The sequence below is a fragment of the Hyla sarda genome, chromosome 3 (genome assembly GCF_029499605.1).
Source record: "Hyla sarda isolate aHylSar1 chromosome 3, aHylSar1.hap1, whole genome shotgun sequence".
Lineage (NCBI taxonomy): Eukaryota > Metazoa > Chordata > Amphibia > Anura > Hylidae > Hyla > Hyla sarda.
The window spans coordinates 253,644,331-253,665,887 of NC_079191.1; the positions used below are offsets into that span (position 1 = coordinate 253,644,331).

The following is a 21,557-nucleotide window of genomic DNA, read 5'->3' on the forward strand; positions in this document are numbered from 1 at the left end:
CATCTTCTCCTCCAGGTACCGGCCTCCATCTTCTGCCCATGTTCCCCTTGATATCCAGGGGTGCCCTGCCATTGGTCAGAATCAGTTTTGACCAATGGCAGGGGATAGGAGGAGATCGCAGCACTGCGACCTCTCTGACATGCAATTTTCTGCGATCGCCAACATGGGGGGGGGGGGGGGGGGGGCTCCGGGATGCCTGCGGAATTCCCATGGGCGTATGCATACGCCCACGTCCTTAAGGACTCGGGATGCAGGGCGTATGCATACGCCCGGCATCCTTAAAAGGTTAATCCTTCCAGTACTTATCCACTGCTGTATGCTTCAGAGGAAGTTTAGTTGGTCTTTATAGTCTGACCACAGTGCTCTCTGCTGACACCTCTGTCCATGACAGAAACTGTTCGGAGTAGGAGCACATCCCCATAGAAAACCTCTTCTGCTCTGGACAGCAGTTCCTGACATGGATAGTGGTGTCTGCAGATAGAACTGTGGTCAGACTAGAAAGAACTATACTTCCTCTGGAGCATACAGTAGTTGATAAGTACTGGAAGGATTAAGATTTTAAAATAGTAATTTACAAATCTGTTTGAAAGGGTATTCTGGCTTTACACGTTTTATCCCCTATCCAAAGATAGCAGGGGACCCCCCGTGATCTCGGTGCAGTCCCCGTCATTCTGTGCCGGGCGCTGCCTCTGAGACGAGGACATGACATCACAGCCACACCCTTAGTGATGTCACACCACGCCCCCTCCATATGTCTAATGTTTCCCACCAGAATACCCCTTTAAGAGTGGTTTATGTTCTGATGGACTCATAGCCACAGAACACTACCTTTTTCCTACAGCTTGAGTAGGCTTTGGGCTATGAAAATACAGAATGTCTATTTTAACCCCTTCCCGCTATTGGACGTATGCATACGTCCAGGCGAATTACATGTTCGCACAAATGGACGTATGCATACGTCCAAGCGATCTCCTGCTCTGCCGCGGGCAGCGCAGGAGATCGCGGGTGGGACTCAGCTGTCAATCACAGCCTGAGTCCCACCGCAGCTCCCTGGGCCACGATCGTGCCGGTCCCGGCAGCATTAACCCCATAGATGCCGTGATCAGTTCTGATCACGGCATCTATGGTGTTTGCAGGGGGAGCGCTCTCCCCCTGCCCATCAACGGCGGCTCTGCGATAAAATAAGGGGGATCGGGGGTGTCCAAGACACCCTCGATCCCCCTTGAAGAGATAGGAGTGAGGTGGCAGGGTTGCCACCCCTCCTATCCCTGCTATTGATCGGCCGAGCGACCGACCAATAGCAGACTGGGGGCGGGGGGGTTAAAGTTCGGTTCCCCTCCGCTATGCCCACCCATCGGTGTCCGGGCACAGCGGGGGGAACCGTGTAGTAGCGGCGGTCACTCACCCGGCGGAGGCTGTGATCACAGCGGCGGTGGAGGTGAGTATGACGCTGCGTGTCCGGAAGTCTGTTGCCTAGCAACATCTGCAGGGCGACAGTTTAGAGAGTGGTCTCTAAACTGTCGCCCTCCAGATGTTGCAAAACTACAACTCCCACCATGCCTTGACAGCTGTTTGCTGTGTTGGCATGCTGGGAGTTGTAGTTTTGCAAGATTTAGAGGGGTTCAGGCTGGAGATCACTGACAGTGGTCTCTAAACTGTGGCCCTCCAGATATTACAAAACTACAACTCCCAGCATGCCCAGACAGCAGTTTGCTGTCTTAGCATGCTGAGATTTGTAGTTTTGCAACATCTGGAGGGCCACAGTTTAGAGACCACTGTCAGTGATCTCCAGCCTGAACCCCTCTAAATCTTGCAAAACTACAACTCCCAGCATTCAGGAACAGCAAATGGCTGTCTCGGCATGCTGGGAGTTGTACTTGCGTGCCTCCAGCTGTTGCATAACTACATCTCCCAGCATTCCCTTTGGCAATCAGTACATGCTGAGAGTTGTAGTTCTGCAACAGCTGGAGGCACACTGGTTGGGAAATACTGAGTTAGGTAATAGGTTCTATTACCTAACTCAGTATTTTCCAACCAGTGTGCCTCCAGCTGTTGCAAAACTACAACTCCCAGCATGCACGTTCTGTCAGTGCATGCTGGGAGTTGTAGTTTTGCCCCCCCCCCCTCCCATGTGAATGTACAGGTTACATTCACACTGGCGGCGGATTACAGTGAGTTCCCTGCTTCAAGTTTGAGCTGCAGCAGCCGCAGCTCAAACTCCTAGCGGGAGACTCAGTGTAATCCGCCGTCAGTGTGAATGTAACCTAAAAACACTACACTACACTAACATAAAATAAAGAGTAAAACACTACATATACACACGTACACTGCCCCCCCCCCCACCACCCCTTCCCCCCAATAAAAATGAAAAACTTATCCTACAGCAGTGTTTCCAAAACGAAGCCTCCAGCTGTTGCAAAACAAAAACTCCCAGCATTTCCGGACAGCCATTGATAGCATGCTGGGAGTTTAGCAACAGCTGGAGGCACCCTGTTTGAGAATCACTGGTGTAGAATACCCCTATGTCCACCCCTATGCAAATCCCTAATTTAGGCCTCAAATGCGCATGGCGCTCTCACTTTGGAGCCCTGTCGTATTTCAAGGCAACAGTTTAGGGCCACATATGGGGTATTGCCGTACTCGGGAGAAATTGCCTAACAAATTTTGGGGGGCTTTTTCTCCTTTTACCCCTTATGAAAAGGTAAAGTTGGGGTCTACACCAGCATGTTAGTGTAAAAAAAAAACATTTTTGTACACTAACATACTGGTGTTGCCCCATACTTTAAAATTTCACAAGCGGTAAAAGAAAAAAAGCCCCCAAAATTTGTAACGCAATTTCTCCTGAGTACGGAGATACCCCATATGTGGGCGCAAAGTGTTCTGGGGACGCACAACAAGGCTCAGAAGGGAGAGTGCACCATGTAAATTTGAGGTCTAAATTGGTGATTTGCACAGGGGTGGCTGATTTTACAGCGGTTCTGACATAAGTGCAAAACAATAAATACCCACATGTGACCCCATTTTGGAAACTACACCCCTCACGGTAACAAGGGGTACAGTGAGCATTTACACCCCACAGGTGTCTGACAGATCTTTGAAACAGGGGTCTGTGAAAATGAAAAATAAAATTTTTAATTTGCACAGCCCACTGTTCCAAAGATCCGTCAAATGCCAGTGGGGTGTAAATTCTCCCTGCACCCCTTATTACCTTCCGTGAGGGGTGTAGTTTTAAAAATGGGGTCACATGTGGGGGGGTCCACTGTTATGGCACCACGGGGGGCTTTGGAAATGCACATGGCCAAATTCTCTCTTCAAAAGCTCAATGATGCTCCTTCTCTTCTGAGCATTGTAGTTCGCCCCCAGTGCACTTCACGTCCACTTATTGGGTATTTCCATACTCAGAAGAGATGGGGTTACAAATTTTGGGGGGTATTTTCTGCAATTATCCCTTGTAAAAATGTAAAATTTGGGGGAAAACAAGCATTTTAGTGTAAAAAAAATATTTTTTTTTTACATATGCAAAAGTCGTGAAACACCTGTGGGGTATTAAGGTTCACTTTAGTGTAAAAAAAATAATTTTTTTTTACATATGCAAAAGTCGTGAAACACCTGTGGGGTATTAAGGTTCACTTTACCCCTTGTTACGTTCCCCAAGGGGTCTAGTTTCCAAAATGGTATGCCATGTGTTTTTTTTTTTTCTGTCCTGGCACCATAGGTGCTTCCTAAATGCGGCATGCCCCCAGAGCAAAATTTGCTTCCAAGAAGCCAAATGTGACTCCTTCTCTTCTGAGACCTGTAGTGCGCCAGAAGAGCACTTTTCATCCCCATATTGGGTGTTTTCTGAATCGGGAGAAATTGGGCTTCAAATTTTGGGGGTTATTTTCTGCTATTACCTTTTTTAAAAATGTAAAATTTTTGCTAAACCAAGCATTTTTGGTAAAAAAAATAATTTTTTTTTTACATATGCAAAAGTCGTGAAACAACTGTGGGGTATTAAGGTTCACTTTATCCCTTGTTACGTTCCTCAAGGAGTCTAGTTTCCAAAATGGTATGCCATGTTGTTTGTTTTTGCTGTCCTGGCACCATAGGGGCTTCCTAAATGCGACATGCCCCCCGAGCAAAATTTGCTCTCAAAAAGCCAAATATGACTCCTTCTTTCTGAGCATTGTAGTTCGCCCGTAATGCACTTCAGGTCAACTTATGGGGTACCTTCATACTCAGAAGAGATGGGGTTACAAATTTTGGGGGGTATTTTCTGCTATTAACCCTTGCAAAAATGTGAAATTTGGGGGGAAACACACATTTTAGTGAAAACATTTATTTTTATTAGTTTCCAAAATGGTATGCCATGTTTTTTTTTTTTTGCTGTTTTGGCACCATAGGGGCTTCCTAAATGCAACATGCCCCCAAAAAACCATTTCAGAAAAACGTACTCTCCAAAATCCCCTTGTCGCTCCTTCGCTTCTGAGCCCTCTACTGCGCCCGCCGAACAATTTACATAGACATATGAGGTATGTCCTTACTTGAGAGAAATTGGGCTACAAATTTAAGTATAAATTTTATCCTTTTACCCCTTGTAAAAATTTAAAAATTGGGTCTACAAGAACATGCAAGTGTAAAAAAATGAAGATTTTGAATTTTCTCCTTCACTTTGCTGCTTTTCCTGTGAAACACCTAAAGGGTAAAACGCTTACTGAATGTCATTTTGAATACTTTGGGGGGTGCAGTTTTTGTAATGGGGTCATTTATGGGGTATTTCTAATATGAAGACCCTTCAAATCCACTTCAAACCTGAACTGGTCCATGAAAAATAGCGAGTTTGAAAATTTTGTGAAAAAATGTAAAATTGCTGCTGAACTTTGAAGCCCTCTGGTGTCTTCCAAAAGTAAACACTTGTCAATTTTATGATGAAAATATAAAGTAGACATATTGTATATGTGAATCCAAAAAAAAAAATATTTGGAATATCCATTTTCCTTACAAGCAGAGAGCTTCAAAGTTAGAAAAATGCAAAATTTTCAATTTTTTCATCAAATTTTGGGATTTTTCACTGAGAAAGGATGCAAGTTACCACAAAAATTTACCACTATGTTAAAGTAGAATTTGTCACGAAAAAACTATCTCGGAATCAGATTGATAAGTAAAAGTATTCCAGAGTTATTAATGTTTAAAGTGACAGTGGTCAGATGTGCAAAAAAGGGCTGCGTCCTAGAGGTGAAAATGAGCTGTGTCCTTAAGGGGTTAAAGATTTGGAGCTTTGCATGAGAAAACAAAGCTCAGACCACTATAAAATTATCATGCAGATTAATTTCCAAAAATATCATTAAACTATGTTGGCTAAAAGGCTGTATCACACTCAGTTATTGCATTTATTATATTTGTATGAAAAATATGTTTACTGTTTAGTTTTTTTGTTTTATATCTATTTCAGGACCAGTTGCCTGTATCAGGAAGTGAAGTGTATACAGCAGTGGCAGAATTTTGGAAGCCATGGCTGTCTGAAGGAGCTCTAAGCACATTTCGGAAAGGTATTTCTATACTACTTGTATTTTACTATTTGAATATGGAACATGTGACTTATATAAAAGAGGAAACAAAGTATACATTTCTCATGTTACTCAATAAACAAATTAAGATTATTTGCATACAGTGCAAATAATCTTAATGTATGCAGCTGGGAATTGCTGACAAGTTGCTGCCGGACTTCTGCTTAAGAGCACATGCCAATGAGTAATCCTAGAATACTGTACAGTATCTGTCAGAGAAAGGATATTGGGAGCCCTAGTGGGAAATGATGACAACCACTGTCCAGCACTGCAAAATATGTTGGTGCTTTATTAATAATGGTAAATAAAAAAATAAAACTAAGTTTAAATTTGTTAAAATATTACCTCAAATGATCTAAAAGGGGTACTCTACATAATACTGCACTGAAACTAGATTTTTATTAAACCATAAAAATATTGCCATATGCTAGAAGCTAAGAAATGTGAAATATATATATATTTTCACTAGTATTTTGTCAGTTTATTTAACCAGATTATATTTTCCATTTTTTGTTGCAGGCGGTTACTATTCTCAGATCTACAAATCAAACAGAATGTCCCATCCTCTTAGAATAATCAGTTTAAACACAAACCTGTACTACAGTCCGAATAAAGAGACGTACAACATTACAGACCCGGCTGATCAGTTTGTATGGCTGGAGGAAACATTAACACTTTCTCGTCAAAACAATGAGAAGGTAATAGTAGCTTAGTATTTAACTATGAATTTACTAAGTTTACAAATATGGCCACTATGCAAGCAGTGAGAACGATCACCCAATCGACTATTTAAAGGGGTACCCTGGTAGAAAAAAACTTTTCCAAGTAAACTGGTGCCAGAAAGTAATACAGATTTGTAATTTAGTTCTATTTAAAAATCTTATTCCTTCCAGCTGCTGTATACTACGGAGAAAGTTGTGTAGTTATTTCCAGTCTAACTGCATTGCTCTCTGTTGCCACTTCTGTCCATGTCAGGAACTGTCCAGAGCAGGAGAGGTTTGTTGTGGGGTTTGCTCCTTCTCTGGACAGTTCCTGACATGGACGGAGGTGTCAGCAGAGAGCACTGTGGTCAGACTGGAAAGAACTACACAACTTTCTCTGTAGTATACAGCAGCTGATGTACTGGAAGGCTTAAAATGTCTAAATGAAAGTCATTAACAAATCAGTATACCTTTCTGCCACCTGTTTATTTTTATTTTATTTTTTCTACTGGAGTACCCCTTTAACCCAGAAGTGTCTGGAAGTGGGTAAGAGACCTCCGGCTACCATTTTAACCCATCGGACCCAGGAAAATGTGCTGTGGGGTTCCAATGAGCAATCCGAACCCACTGGCACCACCATTTTCCTACTTTAGATGCTGTGATCAGCATTGATCACAGCATCTAAAGGCTTAATGGTGCGATCTCTGATGTCCACTATTAGTGGTGACTCCAGATAGCAGCCGATACCCACTATGAAGTAAACAAAGCTCCTGCACTTGCTCTTCAGGCAGTAAATTCACCACAACATAAATGCATGGCTCTGTGCACCAAGGACCAGGCAACAGCGTTGTACAGGCTCTGTGCACCAAGGACCAGGCAACAGCGTTGTACATTAATGTTGCAGATCATATAGGGGGACATTTATCAAAGCATTTAGTAGTTTATTTATTTATTTTTTTTTAGCAGAAAAAGCCCAAAAAAGCAAAAAAAGAAAAATTGCTTACATGAAAGAAAATTATCAACAGACTGAAACCAGTTGATAAATAAGTCGCACATAAGCAAAAAAAATTGTAGGAAAAAAATAACAAAAAAAAGGAATACATAAGCAAACATTGATAAATGTCCCCCATAGGGGTTAAAGTTAATTAGAAATGAGGTATTGATATGGATGGTGAGTTTATTGTACACAAGGCCTCCTTTTTAACACTACACTTGACAGATATCAGAATGGGGTATGTTTTCATTGGAATCTCTTATTTGTGCAGCCTAAAGCTTTTAGCCTGTAACTCGAAGTAATGTATTGTTAATATGCACCGCTCAAAATACACTGAACTTAAATCTTAAAGGGGTACTCCCTGTCACGCCCCCTCCCATAGGCTTGCATTGAGGGGGCGGATCGTGACATCACACGGGGGCGGAGCCGTGACGTAACACTGCTCCATCCCCGCCAGTAATCAGACCGGAGCAAACACGCTCCGGGGACTGATCATAACGGGGTGCTGCGTGCAAGATCACTAGGGGTCCCCAGCATCGGGACCCTCTCAATCAGGCATCTTATGCCCTATCCTTTGGATAGGGGATAAGATGTCTAAGTGCCGGAGTACCCCTTTAAGCCAAATGGCACAATATTTTTTGTGCTGTTTAGGCTGTTAGAGCTGACATGTTCTCATTACATGCTGCCCTTAACCCCTTAAGGACCAAGGACGTACCGGTACGTCCTTGGTCCTGCTCTCCTGATATAACGCGTGGTTACACAGTAACCCCGCGTCATATCACGGTGGGCCCGGCGTCATAGTGAAGCCGGGACCCGCCTCTAATAGTGGCAGCGCCGATCGCGACGCCGCGCGCTATTAACCCTTCAGCCGCGCGCTCAGAGCTGAGCCACGCGTCTAAAAGTGAAAGTGAAAGTTGCCGGCTAGCTCAGTCAGGCTGTTCGGGATAGCCGCGGCTAATCACGGCATCCCGAACAGCTGACAGGACAGCGGGAGGGCCCCTACCTGCCTCCTCGCTGTCCGATTGCCGATTGACTGCTCAGTGCCTTAGATCCAGGCCTGAGCAGTCATGCGGCAGAATCGTTGATCACTGGTTTCTTATGAGAAACCAGTGATCAATGATGAAGATCAGTGTGTGCAGTGTTATAGGTCCCTATGGGACCTATAACACTGCAAAAAAAAAGTGGAAAAAAAAAGTGAATAAAGATCATTTAACTCCTCCCCTATTAAAATTTTGAATCACCCCCCTTTTCCAATAAAAAAAAAAAGTGTAAATAAAAATAAACATATATGGTATCACCGCGTGCGGAAATGTCTGAATTATAAAAATATATCATTAATTAAACCGCTCGGTCAATGGCGTGCGCGCAAAAAAATTCCAAAGTCCAAAATAGTGCATTTTTGGTCACGTTTTTTTATATAATTTAAAAATGAATAAGAATCAATAAGTCCTATCAATGCAAAAATGGTACCGTTAAAAACTTCAGATCACGGCGCAAAAAATTAGCCCTCATACCGCCCCATACACGGAAAAATAAAAAAGTTATAGGGGTCAGAAGATGACAATTTTAAATGTATTAATTTTCCTGCATGTTGTTATGATTTTTTCCAGAAGTCCGACAAAATCAAACCTATATAGGTAGGGTATCATTTTAATCGTATGGACCTACAGAATAAAGATAAGGTGTCATTTTTACCGAAAAATTTACTATGTAGAAACGGAAGCCCCCAAAAATTACAAAACTGCGTTTTTTTTCAATTTTGTCACGCAATGATTTTTTTTCCATTTCACCGTAGATTTTTGGACAAAATGACTAACGTCATTACAAAGTAGAATTGGTGGTGCAAAAAATAAGCCCTCATATGGATTTTTAGGTGCAAAATTGAAAGAGTTACGATTTTTTAAAGGCAAGGAGCAAAAAACGAAAATGCAAAAACTGAAAAACCCCCGGTCCTTAACCCCTTAAGGACCAAGGGCGTACAGGTACGCCTTTGCTTCCTGGTACTTAAGGACCAAGGGCGTACCTGTACGCCCGTGGGAATTTCGGTCCCCGCCGCGCGCCGGGCGGGGATCGCGCCGGGGTGACTGCTGATATCTATCAGCAGGCACCCCGCGCAAATGCCCAGGGGGGTCATTAGACCCCCCCATGTCGGCGATCGGCGCAAATCGCAAGTAAATTCACACTTGCGATTTGCGCCGATTCCGGGTCATGCGGGTCTATGGTGACCCGGTGACCCAGAATAGAAGGGGAATCGCGGGTGTCCTAGACACCCACGATCCCCCTGTAGTGATAGGAGTGAGGTGGCAGGGTTGCCACCCCTCCTATCTCTGCTATTGGTGGTCTAGACGCGACCACCAATAGCAGATCGGGGGCAGAGGGGTTTACTTTCGGTTTCCCCGTCCTGCCCTCCCACAATAGGCGGGGCAGGACGGGGAAACCGACAGGGACCGGCGCCGAAGATCCACTTACCCATCGGCGACGGCAGCGGCGACGATCAGCGGCGGCAGCGGGCGACGATCGGCGGAAGAAGAGGACCGCGACGCAGCTCCCTGGATCGACGGAAGCCGGTGAGTTACTTAGCAACATCTGGAGGGCTACAGTATGAGACCACTATAGTGGTCTCTAAACTGTAACCCTCCAGATGTTGCAAAACTACAACTCCCAGCATGCCCAGAGAGCTGTTTAGGCTTGCTGGGAGTTGCAGTTTTGCAACAGCTGGAGGTCTACAGTTTGAGACCACTGCAAAGTGATCTCTATACTGTGCACCTCCAGATCTTGCAAAACTACAACTCCCAGCATGCCCAGACAGCAGTTTGCTGTCTGGGCATGCTGGGAGTTGTAGTTTTGCAACATCTGGAGGTCCACAGTTTGGAGACCACTATGCAGTGTTCTCTAAACTATAGCTCTACAGATGTTGCAAAACTGCAACTCCCAGCAAGCCTAAACAGCAAACAGCTGTCTCTGCATGCTGGGAGTTGTAGTTGCGATCCCTCCAGCTGTTGCATAACTACATCTCCCAGCATGCCTTTCGGCGATCAGTACATGCTGGGAGTTGAAGTTTTGCAACAGCTGGAGGCACACTGGTTGGAAAATACTGAGTTAGGTAACTGAAGGTTTTCCAACCAGTGTGCCTCCAGCTGTTGCAAAAGTACAACTCCCAGCATGCACGGTCTGTCAGTACATGCTAGGAGTTGTAGTTTTGAAACAGCTGTAGGTTTGCCCCCCCATGTGAACGTACAGGGTACATTCACACTGGCGGGTTTACAGTAAGTTTTCTGCTTCAAGTTTGGGCTGTGGCAAATTTTTCACCGCAGCGCAAACTCCTAGCGGTAAATTCACTGTAAACCCGCCAGTGTGAATGTACCCTAAAAACACTACACTACACATAATAAAGAGTAAAACACAACATATACACCCCCTTACACTGTCCCCCTAATAAAAAATAAAGAAGGTATTGTACGGCAGTGTTTCCAAAACAGAGCCTCCAGCTGTTGCAAAACAACAACTCCCAGCATTTACGGACAGCCACTGACTGTCCAGGCATGCTGGGAGTTTAGCAACAGCTGGAGGCACCCTGTTTGGGAATCACTGGTGTAGAATACCCCTATGTCCACCCCTGTGCAATCCCTAATTTAGTCCTCAAATGCGCATGGCGCTCTCTCACTTCGGAGCCCTGTCGTATTTCAAGGAAACAGTTTAGTGCCACATATGGGGTATCTCCGTACTCGGGAGAAATTGCGTTACTAATTTTGGGGGCTTTTTTTCCTTTTACCCCTTATGAAAAAGAAAAGTTGGGGTCTACACCAGCCTGTTAGTGTAAAAAAAATTTTTTTTTTACACTAACATGCTGGTGTTGTCCTTTACTTTTTATTTTCACGGGAGGTAAAAGGAAAAAAAGACCCCAAAATTTGTAACGCAATTTCTCCTGAGTACGGAGATACCCCATATGTGGGCGTAAAATGCTCTGCGGACGCACAACAAGGCTCAGGAGTGAGAGCACACCATGTACATTTGAGGCCTAAATTGGTGATTTGCACAGGGGTGGCTGATTTTACAGTGGTTCTGACATAAACACAAAACAATAAATACAGACATGTGACCCCATTTTGGAAACGACACCCCTCACGGAACGTAACTAGGGGTATAGTGAGCCATAACACCCCACAGGTGTTTGACAAATTTTCATTAAAGTTGGATGGGAAAGTGAAAAAAAAAAAATGTTTCTCACTAAAATGCTGGTGTCACCCAAAATTTTTCATTTTCACAAGGGAAAATAAAAAAAAGCCCCCCAAAATTTGTAACCCAATTTCTTCTGAGTAAGAGCATACCCCATATGTGGATGTAAAGTGCTCTATGGGTGCACTACAATGCTCAGAAGAGAAGGAGCGCCATTGGGATTTTGAAGAGAAAATTTGTCCGGAATTGAAGGCCACTTGTGTTTACAAAGCCCCCCATGGTACCAGAACAATGGACCCCCCCCATATGTGACCCCATTTTGGAAACTACACCCCTCATGTAATGTAATAAGGGGTACAGTGAGCATTTACGCCCCACAGGTGTCTGACAGATTTTTGGAACAGTGATCCGTGAAAATGAAAAATGTAATTTTCCATTTGCACAGCCCACTGTCCCAAAGATCTGTCAAACGCCAGTGGGGTGTAAATGCTCACTGCACCACTTATTAAATTCTGTGAGGGGTGTAGTTTCCAAAATGGGGTCACATGTGGGGGGGGGGTCCACTGTTCTGGCACCACGGGGGGGCTTTGTAAATGCACATGGCCCCTGACGACCATTCCAAACGAATTCTCTTTCCAAAAGCTCAATGGTGCGCCTCCTCTTCTGAGCATTGTAGTTCGCACGTAGTGCACTTCAGGTCCACTTATGGGGTACCTCCATACTCAGAAGAGATGGGGTTACAAATTTTGGGGGGTATTTTCTGCTATTAACCCTTGCAAAAATGTGAAATTTGGGGGGAAACACACATTTTAGTGAAAAAATATATATTTTATTTTACATATGCAAAAGTCGTGAAACCCGTGTGGGGTATTAAGGCTCACTTTATTCCTTGTTACGTTCCTCAAGGGGTCTAGTTTCCAAAATGGTATGCCATGTGTTTTTTTTTTTTGCTGTTCTGGCACCATAGCGGCTTCCTAAATGCGACATGCCCCCCGAGCAAAATTTGCTCTCAAAAAGTCAAATATCACTCCTTCTCTTCGGAGCATTGTAGTTCGCCCGTAATGCACTTCATGCCAACTTATGGGGTACCTCCATACTCAGAAGAGATGGGGTTACAAATTTTGGGGGGTATTTTCTGCTATTAACCCTTGAAAAAATGTGAAATTTGGGGGGAAACACACATTTTAGTGAACAAAAAAATATTTTTTTTACATATGCAAAAGTCGTGAAACACCTGTGGGGTATTAAGGCTCACTTTATACCTTGTTACGTTCCCCAAGGGGTCTAGTTTCCAAAATGGTATGCCATGTGGGTTATTTTTGCTGTTCTGGCACCATAGGGGCTTCCTAAATGCAACATGCCCCCCAAAAACCATTTCTGAAAAACGTACTCTCCAAAATCCCCTTGTCGCTCCTTCACTTCTGAGCCCTCTACTGCGCCCGCCGAACACTTTACATAGACATATGAGGTATGTGCTTACTCGAGAGAAATTGGGCTACAAATATAAGTATACATTTTCTCCTTTTACCCCTTGTAAAAATTAAAAAATTGGGTTTACAAGAACATGCGAGTGTAAAAAATAAAGATCGTGAATTTTCTCCTTCACTTTGCTGCTATTCCTGTGAAACACCTAAAGGGTTAAAACACTTACTGATTGTCATTTTGAATACTTTGGGGGGTGTAGTTTTTATAATGGGGTCATTTGTGGGGTATTTCTAATGGGAAGACCCTTCAAATCCACTTCAAACCTGAACTGGTCTCTGAAAAAAAGCGAGGTTCAAAATTTTGTGAAAAATTGGAAAATTGCTGCTGAACTTTGAAGCCCTCTGGTGTCTTCCAAAAGTAAAAACACGTCAATTTTATGATGCAAACATAAAGTAGACATGTGAATAAAATAAAAAAATATTTTGAATATCCATTTTCCTTACAAGCAGAGAGCTTCAAAGTTAGAAAAATGCTAAATTTTCAATTTTTTCATCAAATTTGGGGATTTTTCACCAAGAAAGGATGCAAGTTACCACAAAATTTTACCACTATGTTAAAGTAGAATATGTCACGAAAAAACAATCTCGGAATCAGATTGATAACTAAAAGCATTCCAGAGTTATTAATGTTTAAAGTGACAGTGGTCAGATGTGCAAAAAACGCTCTGGTCCTAAGGTGTAAAATGGCCTGGTCCTTAAGGGGTTAAGGGGTTAAAGGGGTATTCCAGGCAAAAACTTTTTTTTTATATATATATCAACTGGCTCCAGAAAGTTAAACAGATTTGTAAATGACTTCTATTAAAAAATCTTAATCCTTTCAGTACTTATGAGCTTCTGAAGTTAAGTTTGTTCTTTTCTGTCTAAGTCCTCTTTGATGACACCTGTCTTGGGAAACACCCAGTTTAGAAGCAAACCTCTTCTAAACTGGGCGTTTCCAAAGACAAGTGTCATCAGAGAGCACTTAGACAGAAAAGAACAACCTCAACTTCAGAAGCTCATAAGTACTGAAAGGATTAAGATTTTTTAATAGAAGTCATTTACAAATCTGTTTAACTTTCTGGAGCCAGTTGATATACATAAAAAGTTTTTGCCTGGATAACCCCTTTAACTAAGGAGGCATAGTATAATAGATCCACTCTAACTGCTTTGACAAGTATATAGACTTGGCTTTTTTATATAGCAAAATGTCCAAGGTTTGAGAAGCTTAGGTATGCAGTGCTATATGTTTTATTTTCACTTGTAACGTGACTGAATAGAATGTGTGACTGCCTCGATGTATGGCTTATTGGAACCTAGCATTACCTGAGTCATGCCACATACTTCTTTTTTTATTAGCTGCAGTACAGTTTGTAACTCTCTCCCAAAAAGTGGAAATGCAGGCTAGTTGTTCACAAACCGCAGCATTTTAACTGAATACATAGTCAATTGTATTAATATATGGGTTTGGGTCTCCATCTAGTGGTAAATTAATAGGGGTGAAACTGGATTGTGGTCGAAATAAATGAGGATGTTACAAGATACATGAGCAGCATTATTGAATGGATTGATTTGGATACTTAAGAAAAATGTGCATAATTTTCCAAATATCTCATTGTTTTGCCACATTAAACTTTATATTTTAAGCAAGTAATTGAATTGCAAATCAGTTCAGCATCAATACTTAAGGGTGCTCCCCTGGAAATTTTTTTTTTAATTACCTGGTACCAGAAGTGTAAATAGATTTGTAAATTACTTCTATTTAAAAATATGAATCCTCCCAGTACTTATCAACTGCTGTATACTACAGAGGAAGTTCTTTTCTTTTTTAATTTAATTTCTGTCTGACCAAAGTGCTCTCTGCTGACACCTCTGTCCATTTTAGGAACTGTCTGAAGCAGGATAGATTTGCTATGGGGATTTGTTCCTGCTCTGGACAGTTCCTGACAAGGACAGAGGTGTTAGTAGAGAGCACTGTGGTTAGACAGAAAGGAAATTCAAAAATAATAAAACTTCCTCTGTAGTATACAGCCGCTGATAAGTACTGGAAGGATCAACATATTTTTAAATAGAAGCAATTTACAAATCTGTTTAACTTTCTGGCACTAGTTCTGGCACTGATTAAATATTTTTTTTCCAGTGGAGTACCCCTTTATCCAGGAATAGAAAAGCAGGGATAATTTCATAATAATAATCATAATCATGATAATAATCAAAAACCGCATCCTGTCTGTCTCCAGATTGGGTGTGGTTCTGCAGCTCAGTTCCATTGAAGTGAATGGAGCGAAGTTATAATACCACACCCAACCTGGAGACAGACAGGATGCGGTTTTTGAACGAAAATACACTGCTCAAAAAAACATAAAGAAAACACTTAAACAACACAATGTAACTCCAAGTCAATGACACTCTCCACTCAGGAATCAACACTGATTAACAATAAATTTCACACCCGGTTTGGCAAATGGAACAGAAAATAGGTGGAAATATAGGCAATTAGAAAGACACCCCCCAATAAAGGAGTGGTTATGCAGGTGGTGACCACAGACCACTGCTCAGTTTCTATGCTTCATGCCTGATGTTTTGGTCACTTTTGAATGCTGGCGGTGCTTTCCCTCTAGTGGTAGCAAGAGACGGAGTCTACAACCCACACAAGTGGCTCAGGTAGTGCAGCACATCCAAGATGGCACATCAATGCGAGCTGTGGCAAGAAGGTTTGCTGTGTCTCTTAGCTTAGTGTCTAGAGCATGGAGGAGCTACCAGGAGACAGACCAGTACGTTAGGAGACATGGAGGAGGCCGTAAGAGGTCAACAACCCAGCAGCAGGACCGCTACCTTTGCCTTTGTGCAAGGATGAACAGGAGGAGCACTGCCAGAGCCCTGCAAAGTAACCTCCAACAGGTCACAAATGTGCATGTGTCCACTCAAACGGTCAGAAACCAACTCCATGAGGGTGGTATGAGGGCCCGATGTCCACAGGTGGGGGTTGTGCTTACAGCCCAACACCGTGCAGCTTGTTTGGCATTTGCCAGAGAACACCAAGATTGGCAAATTCGCCACTGGTGCCATTTGATCTTCACAGATGAAAGTAGGTTCACACTAAGCACATGTGACAGACATGACAGTCTGGAGAAGCTGGGGAGAACATTCTGCTGCCTGCAACGTCCTCCAACATGAGCGGTTTGGCGGTGGGTCAGTAATGGTGTGGGGTGGAATTTCTTAAGGGGGCCGCACAGCCCTCCATGTGCTTGCCAGAGGTAGCCTGACTGCCATTAGGTACAGAGATGAGATCCTCAAACCCCTTGTGAGACCATGTGCTGGTGCGGTTGGCCCAGGGTTCCTCCTAATGTAATACAATGCTGGACCTCTTTTGGCTGGAGTGTGTCAGCAGTTCCTGCAAGAGGACGGCATTGATGCTATGGACTGGCCTGCCCGTTCCCCAGACCTGAATCCGATTGGGACATCATGTCTCACTCCATCCACCAACGCCACGTTGCACCACAGACTGTCATCAGGAGCATGGCCAGGCATTGTAGGGATGTCATACGGGCACGTGGAGGCCACACAAACTACTGAGCCTCAATTGACTTGTTTTAAGGACATTACATAAAAGTTGGATCAGCCTTTAGTGTTGTATTCCACTTTGATTTTGAGTGTGACTCCATATCCAGACCTCCATGGGTTGATAAATTTGATTTCCATTGACCATATTTGTGTGATTTTGTTGTCAGCACATTCAACTATGTAAAGACAAAAGTATTTCATACCATTAGTTCATTTATTCAGATCTATGATGTGTTATCTTAGTGTTTCCTTTATTTTTTTGAGCAAGCAGTGTAGCTGTTTTTCTATTCCTGGATAACCCCTTTAGGGTGCCATTTCCATTTTTTTTATTTTTTTTTTACTGCTACTACTTTTACTACTGCTACTACAATTTTACTACTAATAATAAAAATAATACATATATTTTGTAATATGATTTTTAAGTTGTCCACATATGTTTTTTTTTTTTTTTTATAGGTGTACATCATTGCCCATGTTCCCATAGGATTTCTTCCATTTACTCTATGCATAACAGCAATGAGAGAAACATTCAATCAGAAACTGGTGAACATTTTCCGCAAATATAGTGATGTCATTGCTGGGCAGTTTTATGGACATACCCACCGTGATAGCATCATGATTGTTTTAGATGAAAAGAGTAAGATTATTTTATACAATTTGTTACAAGCTATAGTTTTCCTGATGTTTAGAGAATGCATTAAATGTGAGAACACTATTTCCAGTTATTAATCATAAACACCAAATAACCAAACTTTTGCATTGTCAGTGTCTTAAACCCTTATAAGGTATTATGTTCCTGTGATTTCCCATTTACGATCTTAAAATACTATGCAAAAGTTTTTTGCAAATATTTTCTCATACTGTATAAAGCAATAAATAAAAGACTAAGAAGAGGGGGAGAGGGAGATGCTGCGGCTCATTCACTCTGCTTTTATAGTATGTGACCTTTAGATATGTATTAGAACATTTTGTAGGGGACAAGATTGCAATTCTATGCAAATGTGTACCACTTCTGGACATGTTCATATCTAATTCAATTTTATATTACATTTTAGACAAGCCAGTTGGATCTGCTTTTGTTGCACCAGCTGTAACACCCATTAAGTCTGCCTCAGAGAGTGAGTCAAATAATCCAGGATTTCGCTTGTACCAATATGATACTAATGACAATAGCTTGAAGGTGAGTAGTTATCTATCTATTTACGGTATCTGTCTATCTATCTAAAAAAAAAAGAAGAAAAGCAGCATACCCCTTGATAACAAAATAGTGAATGGTGCATGTGGGTTCTGGAGTTTGGGTTAGGGGCCCACTTTTTAAACAGTAAAAGGAATCTCCCAGCAGTACACAAAATTGGTGAAGAAAATCAGTGTTTTATTCCATATGTTATGTGGATTTGCTATGTGGATTTTCTTCTACATGGACAAAGATATTAGCAAAGAGCACTGTGGTCAGACTGGAAAGAACTACACAACTTCCTCTGTAGCAGACAGCAGCTGATAGTACTGGAAGGATTAAAATCTAAAGTTCCTCTTTAAAGGGGTTGTGCGCTGCCCTGACTTTCGGAGCTCCGCTCACAGCATCCGGAAGGTCATTTCTCCAAATGCTATGTGTGGGCTTCCGTGTTCGCAGCCGCCGGGCGTGACATCACGCCCGGCCCTCGCGACGTCTCGCCCGCCCCCTTGTGACGTCTCTCCCGCCCCCTCAACGAAAGTCTATGGGAAGGGGGCGCGACCGCTGTCACGCCCCCTTCCCATAGACTTTGGTAGAGGGGCGGGCATGACGTCACGAGGGGGCGGGCGAGGGGTCGGATGTGACGTCACACCCGGCGGCCGCGAACACGGAAGCCCACACACAGCGTTCGGAGTAATGAACTTCCGGACGCTGTGAGTGGAGCGCCGAAAATTAGGGCAGCGCACAACCCCTTTAAGGAAAAAAAAATCTTAAAATACCCCTTTAACTCAAATTGGCTTATTAGTGTCAAAGTTTCCTAAATAGAAAAGCCCTATAAACACATACATGCACACATTACATGAACTATCCACACATACATACTGTACATAATACATATATGCTAATATAATGTGGTGCACCTCAATAAAAAAAGGCCAATTTTAACTCATGCTTTACATGTACACAAACTTGGCAGGCACAGTTACATAAAGACATAAAACCTGTCAGTTCTGCTTCTTAACAAACGAGGCACAGTCAGTTAACATAATGTTATGGGCTATGGTGATGGCTGCATGTCTGTTCCCTCCTGCAGTCAAAAACCTTTATTCCCCTCTCTCTTAATCAGGTCGACATAGCCGTTTCTTTAGATAGAAAGGAGCATTTGTTTAGCGCTATCCTCCTATCCGTATATTCCATCTAGTGCCCTGCTCTACTACTAAGCAGCTATCCAGATCTCATATAAACTTGAGCCTCGCTCACCTAGCGGAATAGGATCTAGCAGGCAGTAGAGGTAAAAGGAGAGATTGTGCAAACAAATGTCTGACCAACATTTTTTAGCCAACATAAAAAAATGGCATAGACGTTTACTACAAAAAATATTGGGGGATATTTATCAAAGCTGTCTATGTCCCGCATCAATATAGACCAAACTACAGAATGTTAGGCCGGTCTATTGTGCACCTAATTTATCAAAATTGCACGGCTCTTGATAAATTCTGTGCACAGGCTTTGGGATCCATGCTTTAATCTATATTTAAACCTGCTTCAACATGGTCTGACATTTCGGCATACTTTCAGCCGATGCGACTTGACGTTGAAAAGTCACTTTTGATAAATTTAGCACCAATGCATTTTCCAATGCATTTCCGTCTTAAAGGGAACCAATCATCAGATTTTACCCTATATAACGCTTGGCAAAGTGTTATATAGGGTAAAATCTTTATTTTCACCATTCCCGGGGGACGCTCCTGCCTCCAGGGATGGTGAAGATATGAAGTTATAAACTAGTCACCGCCGCCGCTGTAAGTAGTCCCCTGGGCGGGGAGCTCTTTTCACCTACTCCCGTTCTTCGGCCGGGAGCGACGCCCCCTCCGCTTGATTGATGGGCCGCATCATCATTCTGCTCACTTAACAGACGGAGCAGAGCGATGACGCTGCACGTCAATCAAGCGGAGGGGGCATCGCTGCCGGACGAAGAATGGGAGCAGATGAGAAGAGCTCCCCGCCCAGGTGACTACTTACGGCGGCGACTAGTTTATAACTTCATATCTTCACCATCCCTGGGGGCAGGAGCGTCCCCCAGGAATGGTGAAAATAAAGATTTTACCCTATATAACGCTTTGCCAAGCGTTATATAGGGTAAAATCTGATGATTGGTTCCCTTTAAATAGACTAGCATACATCCTGTTCTAAAAATCCTCTAGAGTGAAAGTCGCAGAAAAGTCGCACATATTTAGACTGCGACTTTCTGTGCGACAAATTAAGACAGGAAAAACCAGTCTAAATCCTTTGATAAATATCCCCCATTGCGTTTGAGCTGCCCTTTTCACTCCATCTCAACCCTTTTCTGTCTAACAGAGCACCCAGTAAGAAGCACTGGCTGTAAGTTTTTTTTTAGTAAAGACAAGAAAAAAATAGAAAACACACAGTGAAAATGAACATTTACAAAAAAAAAAAAAAATGCTGTTTTCAAGTATAGATTTGCTTAATGTTTAGAACACTGTTTCATTTTTGGGTTATAGGACCTCTGGCATTACTACCTAAATCTTACTGATGCAAACCTACAACAAAAAGCGTTGTGGAAGCTGGAATATATTATGACCAAAGAGTACAACATAAAGGATCTACGGCCTGAAAGTTTGCAAGAACTTGTCACAAGGTTTCAAAAACCACAAAGCATTGAATTCCAAAATTACTACAAGAATTACCTAGTAAACTTCGATACCCCATCCGGTTGTGAGAAATTATGCAAAACTAAACAAATTTGTGCAATACAATTTGTTGATGTCTCCTCCTACATAGACTGCCTTTTATTCTCATTGAAACAAAGCAGCATAGAGGACACTTCAAATTTTATTTAAAGAAAGTTACAGTTCATGATGTGAAATCAAGCATTTATGATACTTGGGGCCTGAGGGACTTTATAATTTTATGTATGGGAGAAGATCTGTAAAATCCAAAGAAAATGGAAAAATATACAAGACAAAAAAGAAAACATGCAGTTCCCTGCTAAAGTCTACATGTGACAACAGACCGCAATATATTTAATATTTTTCATTATTCTACTTCAACAATAAATTATACAGAATTCATGGAACAATGTAATTTTAATTTAAAGACATGTAAAGTATCGCAATCAATTTTTTTATTGCTCCGATACATTTAAAATAAAATAAAAATGGGCATAGTGCCTTGAATAAAAATAAATTACCATTGTTTTTATAAAGGTGCTTTACAGACTAATGTGTCTTCATGGTTACAGACAACAAACACCTTTTTCTGATTTAGTTATATATAAATATAAATTAATTTTTGAATAAATAAATATACATACAACTTTTAATTTATATTTTGGTAGGTTAATGTGGTACGCCTCAGGGGTTGTAGGGTAGTTGGGGTGTTGCTGTTCTGAATAATAAAGGGCGCTGTTAACCCATGTCACTCGTGAAGTGTTAAATACTGTTATGGTGCTGGGCCTATCGCCACCATTCCCAAGAGCGATAGGTGAGTGCTTAATAAATGGATTGTCCACAACCACTGTTTAACTGAAAACTTGCAAGAACTTTTACTGAAGATTTTCTGTAGCAGGCAATATCAATCAACAGTCCAGATAACAAAGTGTATTTACAGTTGAAAAGCGATTGAAAGTTGGTTGGGATCAGATAAGCTCAATTTAGTTTTTAGAAGATTCCGTAGCAGAGATCCGCTGGATTTAGGGGTCCAGTGATCCAGGGGTCCAGTGATCTTGCGGAGAGTAGCGGGGGAATTGTAGATGTACAACAGCTTTGGTATAAGCCGAGGCCGCAAGGCTTTAGCCTAGTAAACGTACTTGAAAGTTGTGGAGGTCCTACCTCGTTCAGTGACAGCAACCCAAGAGAGAGATTAATGGCCGCAGCTCCCTTATATGGGCAGGGGCTGAGCCATTTTGGATTGGTCCATAACAAC

General features: G+C 42.4%; 1 protein-coding gene across 5 annotated transcripts in view; it reads left to right on the forward strand.

The window, feature by feature from the left end:
* Positions 1-20,986, forward strand: part of SMPDL3A (sphingomyelin phosphodiesterase acid like 3A) — a 163,918-nt gene extending 142,932 nt beyond the window's left edge. For 4 of the 5 annotated variants that reach the window (XM_056563300.1, XM_056563299.1, XM_056563301.1 and 1 more), the window contains 5 exons: positions 5,432-5,528; positions 6,066-6,244; positions 16,898-17,078; positions 17,497-17,621; positions 20,135-20,986. In XM_056563300.1, coding sequence (XP_056419275.1) covers positions 5,432-5,528; positions 6,066-6,244; positions 16,898-17,078; positions 17,497-17,621; positions 20,135-20,473 — 921 coding nt within the window. In that variant the 3' untranslated portion in view covers positions 20,474-20,986. The remainder of the gene's footprint in view (positions 1-5,431; positions 5,529-6,065; positions 6,245-16,897; positions 17,079-17,496; positions 17,622-20,134) is intronic. The other variant, XM_056563297.1, reaches the window with a different exon arrangement.
* Positions 20,987-21,557: the final 571 nt, after the last annotated feature.